Here is a 12241-nt window from a genome sequence, read left to right as displayed (position 1 = left end):
CAGCCTGGGCTGCAGTGACCATGCATGGGGGAAGTTTGAAGTCCTGAAGGATATGGATCAGGTAAGGAGTAACGTTAGGCCCCTGAACTTCAGAAAAGCAGATAGAGCAATGTAATATAGCTGCCATTCTTAGAATGTAAGTACAAATTCTAAATTAAAAAATATATTTCAACATGACAGTATTTTATTATGAATATTTTCACTAAACAAGTGTAAGTATGCTCTAAAAAACTGATTGCCCTGATCTATATTTTAAAGTAAATTATTTCAAAATGACAAATTTTTAAAGGTCAAGTAGAGACCATTTCTATAGCAAGGATGCATAATTGCATGGCATAGTTTTAAGTCTGTGTGATTGACATTATAAGACCACTCACACAATTATTTTTAAGAATTTTTCATTTTATACTGCATTTTCTATCTAACTCGTTCTGAGAGACTTTTGTACTCTTATGGTTGCCCGAGAGTGATAGGCCATCTGTTTGGCGTAGGTTGAAGGAATAAAAAATATGGCTGGTTTCACTTTAATCAGGCTAAACATGAATCACTGACCAGTTCGATGCTGATGTGTCCTATAGATAACCAGCACCAGTTTTATGTATATCAATTTTCCAGTTCATTAACTGTATCTAACCAGGGCAGAGCAGGGGAACAAGGGAGGGTTTTCACGCATCGCTTCACCTACGCTGTTCTGTTGTCAGGTGTTGTTCAAAAGCACTGGGAACTGTCATAAAATGAAAAAAATTTCAGGCATAATGAATGCTGTACTTTCCTTTCACTGGGAGGTTCATCTGATGCTCAGTTTCAATGCAGAATGCTTCAAAACAGGAAGAATCTATTTCACATTATTTTGTGCTACATTTTGAGGAGCTAGAAAAATACTTTTATGAAATCTCATGCGAGCTACAGCAAAAGAAGCATACCGTCCATTTTGAAAGAGTAAAGTATCTTTCTGAAAAAACTACTTTTAACAAAAAATTTTAACTAACTTTAGGTTCCCTAGGCTCTCATTCTGACTGGAATTTCTACCACTCACAACAATTCACTGCTCCCCACTAGCTGCTGTTATTCAGAGCTTAATTATCCTAGGTAAGTTCAGTGTGTTCGAGTTTGTCTAGTTCAGTGAAAGAAAAGTTTTGATGTCATTTTCATCATTGTTGAAAAACCTTGGTATGCAAGTTTATGTGAGAAACACTGATGAAATTGTCCTTATAATAATATGTACTAGAGAATGTATTCTTGCCAAGGATCTAGCATAGATATCCATGTAGAATTCATTAAGTTACCAGTTTTTGAAAAAGGTCCATAAACTGCTACATTTACTGCAAATTTCCTGCATATCTGACTTTATGCTCTAATTCCTAGACTGATAAAAGACAAGGTCACTGTCTTTCTAATCCTAAGGCTCACCTGGTTTGTTCACTGAAAAGTTTAATAGTGAATTGTTAATTAAGTATTAATTCCTCTTGAGAGAATAGTCTGATATTTTCTTTCCTGCTTTCAAATGGATACATTGGAAGTGATAACTACCTCCATTTTCACCTATTAAATACAAAAAAACTTGAAAGCAGCCTTAACATCCCTGAAATGGAGCTATTTGCACAGGACAGTCGAATTGCAAAGAAGGGTTTATTGCAATGTTCTTCTTTGAAATTTAGCCATTCGTCATCAGTGCTCTGAAAGCTTATAACACTCAAAAGAAAAGGCAGTATTTCTACTCCAGTCTGATGCTCTGGTCCAGCAACAGCAGGGCCTTTCAGGTTTTATTTTTCATCTGTAGGTCTAATACAATGCCACTTAAAGATACCATGTTTCAGTTTCTGTCTTGAGAAGGCACCATAATGTAATCCAAACACTGCCTGAATAAAAGTGGAAATTGAAATTTGGAAACTAAATAATCAAAAGTCTGGAGTGATTTTGCATTCCTAAAGGCACATCTATACCAAAAACTGAGCAGCAAGTGGAGAATCACTGCAAAAATAGGATCTTTATGCGTTGACTTAGTTCTCAATAAAATGAAATTTGTCTGTATTTCTTTGGAGACTCCAGTACAAGATCACAAGAGTACTTCTAATTTTTATGTATTGTGTAGGAGAACTTGCCAGTGTAACGACTTCGTAGAACTGAAAAAGCAAGAATGGGTGGCAGAGGTCTAACACAAAATATTGTGTGATAGAAAAAGGAAACAAATTCAACAAGTGACTAGTGATCTCAAAAACATGGTATCATAGAGAGATGCTATTGGTATTGAAATAAAACCAAGCTGACAAGCCTTGACACTTGGAAAATATGGGGATAATATAATTATCTGTGGCATCAGTGTTTCATTTCCTCAAAATTAATTTTTTTATATCCTTGGGAAGTTTTTATTTGTTCCCATTCTTTAAACTATAGCTAAGTTGATATTTTAATAAGATGAGTCATTAAAAGGAGGGTAGGAAAGGAAAGAAAAAAAATTGAAAGAGAGTTATTGAGTTAAATGTATAAGTACAGAGTTTTTCTGCTGCCATTTAAGATCAGGATTTAATGATCTTGTTAACTAGTTAAAGAAAACCCACAAAACTGTAATGTCAGATAAAATAAAAAAGAGAAAGGCAAAAAGTTCAAAGTTTTGGAAGCTGTTCTATATTTCTTGTTATATTAATTGGTTTTTACACGTTCTGTGAACCTCAAGTCACCTTAAAAGTCCAGTTTTTAAGAAGTATTATAATAATATTGTATAAGTTCCTATTATGATAGTTCATTGAAATAATTCATTGACCGAAGTAGAAGAATATGACTAGAAGAGTGAGAGTAGGGAATACTCTGGAATTAGTTGTGGGCAGGAAAAAAAATCCCTGTGAGGCTGCTCACAGCAGTGTATATTCATGGTGATAAACTGGTAAATTGTTCCAGAATAGTCAGCATTAATTGTACGACTTCAGTTTGTACCTGACTAGTGAATGACACTGAATCTGTATGTTAATCTCCAGGAAGAAAAGGACAAATAGCAAATTACAGAATCACAGAATTATGGAACAGTTAAGGTTAGAAGTGACCACAATGGGTCACCTGGTCCAACCCCCCTGCTCGAATAGGGTCATCACAGAGCACATTGCACAGAAGTATGTTCAGATGGTTCTTGAATATCTCCGGTGAGGGAGACTCCACAACCTCGCTGGGCAATCTGTTCTGATGCTTGGTCACCCTCACGGTAATGAAGTTCTTTCTCATGTTCAGGTGGAACTTCCTGTGCATCAGTTTCTGCCCATTTTCTCTTGTCTTGTTGCTCAGCACCACCAAGGAGAGCCTGGCCCCATCCTCTTGACACCGTCCCTTCAAATGTTTATAGGCATTGATGAGGCCCCCCCTCAGCTGTCTCTTCTCAAGGCTGAACAGGCCCAGCTCCCTCAGCCTGTCCTCTAAAGAGAGACTTTCCAGTCCCTTAATCATCTTTGTCACCCTCTGCTGGATTCCCTCCAGGAGTTCCATGTCTCTCTGGTACTGAGGAGCCCAGAACTGGACATAGCACTGCAGGTGAGGTCTCACCAGGGCTGAGCAGAGGGGCAGGATCACTTCTCTTGACCTGCTGGCAATGCTTTTCCTAATGTACTCCATGATACCATTGGCCTGCTTGGCCACAGGGACACACTACTGGCTCATGGACAGCTTCTTGCTCAGCAGGATGCCCAGGTCTTTCTCCACAGAGCTGCTTTCTAGCAGGTCAGCCCCCAGCCTGCACTGGTGCCTGGGGTTATTCTTCCCCAGGACTAAAAAAAAATGCCTAATTAATCTAAATTAAAAAAAAAATCCAATAAAAGGACAGATGTGGTAAAGGAAATTATAGATGACAGTAAAGGAAAAGTTTTAAATTTTTTATATCACTGTTTGGCAGCTGTGACCAATCTAGGATCCTTTCTTAAGTAATAAAGATACCAAAGATTTTTCAGTCACTGGTTATCTACTTTTTTACTGCAGGTAACTACTCTGACTTTTGTACATGATCTGCATTTTAACAGCAACATGCCCAAAATATTGCTACAGTTCATTTCAAATCTACATATAGATATAAAGCCCGTGATAAAGAAATTATATTTCCCTTTGTTTTCCCAGAGGAAAAAGGAATCAATCTGTGTAACAGTCAATTAGTAAATGGACACAAAGTGATGTAGCTAAGGAAAGGGTAAAATACTCCTATGAAGTGTTGGGAGAGAGATTTTCAGTAAAAATCTAGAAATACTGTATTCCCTTAAAGGCTTGCTTAGTCTTCATCTGGAAACTGTAGACAGGTCATCCAAGAAAGACATATAATAGCCAAATGCAGAGCAAGGCTACAGCAACATCCAGGAAAAAGAACAATTGTTTATAGAAAGACTAGATGAGTTTGGTCTTTCCAGCCTAGGAGAGCAAAGGCTGAGGAGAGCTGTAACTGTCTTCCACCAACACATCAGGGAGACCAATGTGCTGGGGTTAGAGAAAACTTCCAGTGAGAGTAGTGGAATCAAAACACTTTAAATTATTTTAAAATCACACTTGGTAAGTTTAAGAAACAAGGTATAAGATACAGTGTTCACTGCTGCTGGACATTAGACATCGTGACAAAATCTTTCACGTCTATAAATGTAGTACCATACACTAGTAATACAAAATGCTCTCTTGAGCAGTTTGAAATTATACCACCACTGCTAACAAAACTAAATGCAGACCCAAATGTTTTTTCCCTAACTGAGGAACAAAGACAAGTGCCTATACAATATGGCATATGTTTATAAAACGAGATACCAGAAATGCAGGAAAATAAAGAGTTTTAAAAAAGATAAGATTAAAAGGAATCTCCTTTACAAATGAGCAATATAAACCTGAACCATATTTATTTGCCCACAAACAGAGCTTAATAATTTAGTTTTTGTAATAAATAATGGCTTTTGTGATTTTTATCAAAGTTAGCATCTTCAAGTTACAAAGGTTTCCTACACTTGGAAGTTGAATGCTTAAAGACAAGCAAACTTTTCTTATTGAAGAAGTATATACAACTTTTCTAATTTTGCCTTTTTTCTACAACATATACACACAAGCTCAAGCTATTCTGGTTCAGTGTTATCCAGGTTATTCCTATCTAATCCTAAAGCCTAAAGCAAAGAAAACAATCAAATATATGTCAAAAGAAATGAAACAACCACCAAACCTCAGGAACCCTTTTTTTTTTTTTGAATTTAATTTATGGATTCTTCTTAGGGCTCTGGTTGTAATGTACATAGTTCGTAGAAAGGTTCCTGGGACCAGGTGACCATCTCATCACTCCTGGCCTACCCAGAGAAGTGGACTCAGTATGGATGCTGCAGTTTACTTTTCCTAGCTAGTCATCCTTAGACAATAGCATTTCTTCCACACAGGATGAAAGAGGAATATAACACAATATGCAAGCAGAACACAGTAACAGTTTCCAAAGGGATGCTTTTTAAATCTGGCAGTCATTATATGTGCCTGACAGATAAACTGTCACACATACACACACAAAAAAAAAAGAAAATAGCTTTTCCTATTCTAGCTGTGCTTCCTATTAAAAACAGAAGAGGCCTTGGGGAATGCATTCCCATGGAGTTGTACGGCAAGCTTCCCTATTTGTAATTTTTAAAATAATTGAATACATTTTAAACATTGTATTAAACCTTTTTGATCATTCATTCAGTGTCTCACTACTCCCAGTTTTGTCTTGCTCCTGTCATCTGCCATATAATTACACAGTTTTACTAAAACCAGGTTATGAAAGACCAGAAAGGGGTCTAAGTAGTAGGGGCTGGCACACTGACATAAGAAAAATAAGGAGTTTAAATGATAAAAAAGTGATTTAAGTCACTGAGGAATCAATTACACAGCAATCAAGGATTAAAGGATATCTTGCTCTTCACATTGGATCCATTGCACAACACTGACCAGTAATTAAAGGGAGGAGAAAAATGTTTGCAGCTTCAAGTGTTACAACTATTCTACTCTTAGTAATGTGCCTGACCCCAAAGTCCAGTTCCCAAGGAACAGTAAGATGCAGCCATAAATATACTCTTCTGCAAGGCTTGTACTCTACAAGTATCTCTACATTGCAGATACTGTGTACTTGGATGGCTATGAGGTGTCTCACCCCATTGCCTACAACAGCTGTATTAAAACTACCTTTGTGAGGAGTCCACCTCCTGACTGCAGGTAGATGTACACAGCACTTTCCCACTACTATCCACAGTATACTGGAGTCTTAAACGAAAGTTCAAAGGCTGCAGAGTGAAGTGTGGACTCTGCAAGAATAATACAAAACAGGCACTTCCCATTCAATATAAGAGAGTGTTTAATTTAACTTGCATATTGACCCCAGCCGCCACCTTGCACTTGTTTTTGTCACTTGTAGGTTGCTGAATTTATATACAAGAAATTCACATGCCTTCTAACTTTTTTGAAACATACTCATCGAAGTGAGTATTGTTCAAAACATCCTCAGTCTTTTTCTTTTAACATAACAATGATTCATATATTCTCACTTCTACTCAGTTTCGGTCACTGCTGAATAAAACATCTCTAACACTCAAAAAGTATGACCTCAAATTTTAGAACACTTGCTGCACATAAAAAATTACTGGATAACTACATCTAAACTGATTGAAAAGAAAAATCAGAAGTGTATTCCCAGATTTGTCCCCATGGTATTAATTTGTTGTCCCAGAGCAAAAGAAGACATTAGGAGAAAAAATTAGCTGTACAAACATCCATTCCAAGATCTATCACCACACTATGCACTTAAAAAAAATAAATATAAAATAAGTGGAATATGATTAGGAGAGGGATTCTTTTAGTACTGTATATAGACATCTGTGCTTGCCTAACAAGCAACAAAAATATGGCAGTAGCATCCTATATTGAGTACACAAAGTAAGGACAAAAACTTACCACAGTAAATTTCTTTTAAGCCCTATTTTCATCACTAAAAAATCTTGAACTATGAGGAAGAGTCAGAGACATCGTACTCCAGAATATTTCCTTTCCTTGAAAGCTCTTTCATTTTCACATATAGTAGCACCCCACCCCTCCCTTTGCCTGTCATTGGAAATTATTCTTATCATTGGCTTTTCTTGAATGGTCCCTAGTTTAGAAAAGAAAGACTTAACCAATCTTGAACTCTTGAACTCAACTAGGAAGAAATCTTTTTAACTAAATTTTTAGAAACCCTGGGTAACTGCTAGTTTACTCCCCAAATTCAAATATTTTTCCGAGGTAGGTATTTTATTATGGAAATTTCAGCTCTAAACCGTATCTGATTTATTCATGTATGAAGAACATACAAATTTAACTAATTTATTGAAAGACTCAGGAAAAAAGGCAAGAAAGGAAAAAGAGTAAATAAAAACCTCTTTGTAATGAAACTTTGATCCTGAGCTGAAAAACGAACAGTTGCTCCATGAAAAAGAATCACACATAATCATAGAATATGCTGCGTTGGAAGGGACCCACAACGATCATCGAAGGCCAACTCCTGGCCCTGCACAAGGCAGCACAAAGAATCTCACCATGCACCTGATTCTCCAAATGCTTCTTGAACTCTGTCAGGCTTGGTGCTGTGACCACTTCCCTGGGAAGCCTGTTCAGTACCCAACCACCCTCTGGGTAAAGAACCTTTTTCTAATATCCAACCTAAACCTCCTTGACTCAGCTTCATCCAGTACCTCAGGTCTGTCACTGGTCACCACAGAGAAGAGATCAGTGTCTGCCCCTCCTCTTCCCCTCATAAGGAAGCTTTAACTTCAATGACGTCTCCCCTCAGTCTTCTCTAGGCTGAACAGACAAAGTGACCTCAGCAGCTCCTCATATGGCTTCCCCTTAAGACCCTTCATCATCTTCTTAGCCCCCTTCAGACATTCTTTAATAGATTTATATCTTTTTTTATATTGCAGTGCCCCGAACTGCACACAATATTCAAGGTGAGGCTGCCCCAGTGCAGAGCAGAGCAGAACAATCCCCTCCCTCGACCGGCTGGCGATGCTTTGCCTGATGCCCCCCAGGACAAAATTGGCCCTCCTGGCTGCCAGGACACTGCTGACTCACATTCAACTTGCTGTTGACAAGATGAGAAGATTTTTCTTCTGCTTAACAGCAGAAAAAATGAAGGAGGGGAAAATGACCCTCATTTAACATACCCAAAGAAACCCTGGTGTTTAAGTACAGCACATACAAATTTGTGACATGCAGATTTGTGACATAAATTTGCCATGGCTGGACAAAATGGATTTTTGCACAGCTGTGCGCATTACATCTCTGTCATTCTTGGTGCATTGTCCTCAGCTCCCAGGATTATCGTTTATGTATGGCACCTATCTATTAAAATGTTACTTTTGGCAAGTTGTCACCGGCAACAAAAATAGTTTCAAGAAGGATTCACGTTGCTGGTTCTCATTCGCAGGCGTATTTCTACCCAAATTTGAGGGATGCAATGCTTAGCCTTTTGCTGTTCAATGCCATATTTACCATTGTCTTCACATGCTTGACTTAGTTTTGTATATTGCATCCTTGCATTATGTTCTGCTAAACTGATATCTGATGAAAAGAAATATTTACATTTTTCTCATGTTATTGTTGGGATCATAAGACTGCTTCTCTTTCCATGGCTTAACTCACTGTCTGACTCAGATTGAGAGTGGGAAGAAATCTACTGGAGGTATTTTCACATTATATAGAATCATAGAATCATAGAATCGATTGGGTTGGAAAAGACCTCCGAGATCATCGAGTCCAACCCTTGGTCCAAATCCAGTCCATTTACTAGATCATGGCACTCAGTGCCACGTCCAATCTGCGTTTAAAAATCTCCAGGGATGGTGAATCCACCACCTCTCTGGGCAGCCCATTCCAATGCCTGATGACTCTCTCTGTAAAGAATTTTCTCCTGATATCCAACTTAAATTTCCCCTGGTGGAGCTTAAGCCCGTGCCCCCTTGTCCTATTGCTGAGTGCCTGAGAGAAGAGACCGACCCCAACCTGGCTAGAACTTCCCTTCAGGTAGTTATAGACGGTGATGAGGTCACCTCTGAGCCTCCTCTTCTCCAGGCTAAACAACCCCAGCTCCCTCAGCCTTTCCCCATAGGACTTATGCTCCAGTCCCTTCACCGGCTTTGTTGCTCTTCTCTGGACCCGCTCCAGCACCTCAATATCCTTTCTGAACTGGGGGGCCCAGAACTGAACACAATACTCAAGGTGTGGCCTCACCAATGCAGAGTACAGGGGAAGGATCACTTCCCTGGTCCTGCTGGCCACGCTATTTTTGATACAGGACAAGATCCCATTGGCCTTCTTGGCCACCTGGGCACACTGTTGGCTCATGTTGAGCTTCCTGGCAATTAGTACCCCCAGGTCCCTTTCTGCCTGGCTGCTCTCCAGCCACTCTGTGCCCAGCCTGTAGCGCTGCATGGGGTTGTTGTGGCCAAAGTGCAGGACCCGGCACTTGGCTTTATTGAACTTCATCCCATTGGAATCAGCCCATCTCTCAAGTCTATCCAGATCCCTCTGCAAGAGGTTACTTACACAAATGTCTTGCTGCTTCTTATTACCTGTTAGAATCTCCTATGGAAGTGGACCCATCCTTCCAGTCCCAGCCTGAGGATTGCTTGGAAGATGTCGTGACTCTGACTGTGGAAGACTATGCAGAAGACATCCATCAGTACCTCCGAGAGGCTGAAGTGAGTGGCTTGTAAGAAGCTTACAGGTATTTGTGGTCCCTGTGATGGGCTACAATACTGCAGAGATGTATGGCTGTATGGCTGCCCCAGGATAACCCAAGGCTGCCACTGAAATACAGAGGAGAGAAAGCAAATAGTAAAAGTCATCTCTGAAGGCAGCATATAGTCAGTGATAAGATCTTTCAGGATTATTGTGTTCCTGAAATTTCCTGTGATTGGAGCATCTCGACTCTTTGGGAGGAAGAATTCTCGCAGATGGGAATAGAACGCTGAAAAAAATACTAAAGCAGTTTGATATGATCCCACTGACAGCTGTCCTGCTATAAGAAGCAGTTTTTCCTACCTTTGTGTTAGACTAGTGAAATGCAGGCTCCTAATGAGAAGAGGGGGGGAAAAATGTGAGTTGTTCATTTTCAGGTCCTTCTGAATGATTTAATTGTTTGATGGCAAAGGCTCTCTGTAGTCCAGGAAGTCTTTTACTGTTCTGCTGCTAATCTAGTAGCTTTTATCTCTTCAGTGTAGAAATACCACTTTCTAGAGATGCCACTAGCTGGTAATTATTACTACTAGCACTATAATTGTACTTAGTAGTAATAGTTATTAACAGTGGAACACTGCTGCTCATTTTAGTGTAAGTGTAAAGAATGTTAACCAGCTCAGAAGTCCATAGTTCTCTTTGAGGTGAGCATCCTGATTCAACTCTTTCCAAACAGCTAAGATTCAGGCCCGAGCCCTATTACATGAAGAAGCAGCCAGATATCACAACAGGAATGCGTGCCATCTTGGTAGACTGGCTGGTGGCAGTAGGGGAAGAGTATAAACTTCGGACAGAGACTTTGTACTTGGCTGTGAACTTCCTGGACAGGTTTCTTTCCTGCATGTCTGTTGTCAAAAGGAAGCTGCAGCTTGTCGGAACAGCAGCGATTCTTCTGGCTGGGTAAGTATTTCATCTCCTGAAATTTTGGTGAGGTAAAACTTATTTTTGGACTCAGTCTCATAGAAAAGGAAGGAAAGAAGCTTGCAGTAGTCGGTAGTTTCTCATGATGTCTCAAGATTAGCAACTTCAACTACGTTGGCGCTAGCAAAATTAAAGATTTGATGTTTGATGTGAGGAACTATAGTGGGGAAACCTAGTAACCATAACAGCAGGAGTGAAAACACTACTGTTAGGCTCTTAGCCTGTAGGGCTGCAATAGATTCACAGTTGCAATCTGCAATTAGCCTTCAACTGCTTTAAGTGGACAGGGTAAGCAACATAGCTTAGTGCATGGGGTTTTGTATGGAGTGTGTTGTGTTACCGAGACATTCCTACTGAAAGTTTTCTATTAATCAAGAGCTAATGTGAGTGTGTTTCTATCTAGACTGATGACCTGGAGTTCCTCTGAGCATATTTGCCCAAATTTGAAGCTAAATTGTTAGTTAGCCTGGAGGAACAAATAAAATTAGAGCTCTACACAAGTCTTAGTAATGTCATATGGTCATCCTGACATAGGTCCAGCAGAAAGCTTTCTTTTGCTATAAATTTCAAGCTGACAAATGTGGCTTCTGTATCCCTTTTTCAGGAAGTACGAAGAGATCTACCCACCACAAGTGGATGAATTTGTCTATATAACAGATGATACCTACACAAAGAGGCAGCTGCTAAGAATGGAGCACCTGCTTCTCAGAGTGCTTGGTTTCGATCTAACAGTCCCAACCATCAACCAGTTCCTCCTTCAGTATATTCAGAGGTGTGGAGTCTGTATGAGGACAGAGAACTTTGCAGGGGTAAGAACTGTCTGCCTTTTGGGACTGAGGAGGGAGAAGCAATCCTTGAAGGAGCTGCCACAGGCCTAAAAACTGGATGTTTTGTAGTCTGTGGCTTGTGCTGAGATTTTTGGATAAATGTCTCATGGAAGTCCTAGGTTTGGCCTATCTGTCTGAACAGGCAGTTATGTGGTAGAACTCTGGTTGTTTTTTTTCAACAGTGCCTGTGTAGCAAGTCTGTCCTGGATTTGGTGCTACTGCATATTGCTACACAGTGACACAGAATGTCTGCATAGCTGCCTTGGACTTGCATGGAGTAGGCAACCCTGCTTAGAAACGGCAGGCTTACAGTAAAATGCCTGACCCGTTGCTTCTCTGTAAAGGGTATAGGGATGTACTGTGACTCTACTTCAGCAGAGCCCAAATTTTGCTTCTTAGAGCTGTCCATTTATTTGTGATCTCCAGGTAGGGTCCACCTATGTAAATGAGCCTTAGAGGATAGGAAGAGTGTGTCTTTGTTATTTTTACAAAACTCGAATTTTCTAAGTCTCTATCTGTAAAATTATGTCAGAGCTGATGATGGGACCAGAACTTCAGAAGACTGTAGATTTTTTCAGGCTTTGGCAAAACTTGGTCTTTCTGTCTGCCCTGAAACATGCTAGAGGATCTTCTGTAAGATCAACAGGACTAGAAGGCTAGTTTTTCTCACTAGACGTGTAACTCATGCTTTTTTTTACATGATACTGAGACCACTGCCAAACTTTAGTGCTTGCTGTATTGGACTGATTGTACCAGCTATGCTC

General features: G+C 39.7%; 1 protein-coding gene across 1 annotated transcript in view; it reads left to right on the top strand.

The window, feature by feature from the left end:
- LOC108498077 (cyclin-A1-like) overlaps positions 1 to 11528 on the top strand; it is a 28468-nt gene extending 16940 nt beyond the window's left edge. The window contains exons 3-5 of the mRNA XM_017816357.1: positions 9571 to 9692; positions 10406 to 10629; positions 11255 to 11528. Of these exons, the coding sequence (XP_017671846.1) occupies positions 9571 to 9692; positions 10406 to 10629; positions 11255 to 11528 (620 nt within the window). The remainder of the gene's footprint in view (positions 1 to 9570; positions 9693 to 10405; positions 10630 to 11254) is intronic.
- Positions 11529 to 12241: the final 713 nt, after the last annotated feature.

Source organism: Lepidothrix coronata, unplaced genomic scaffold (assembly GCF_001604755.1).
Source record: "Lepidothrix coronata isolate B3197 unplaced genomic scaffold, Lepidothrix_coronata-1.0 Scaffold55, whole genome shotgun sequence".
NCBI classification, from domain to species: domain Eukaryota; kingdom Metazoa; phylum Chordata; class Aves; order Passeriformes; family Pipridae; genus Lepidothrix; species Lepidothrix coronata.
This window is presented reverse-complemented; position numbering and strand designations above follow the sequence as displayed.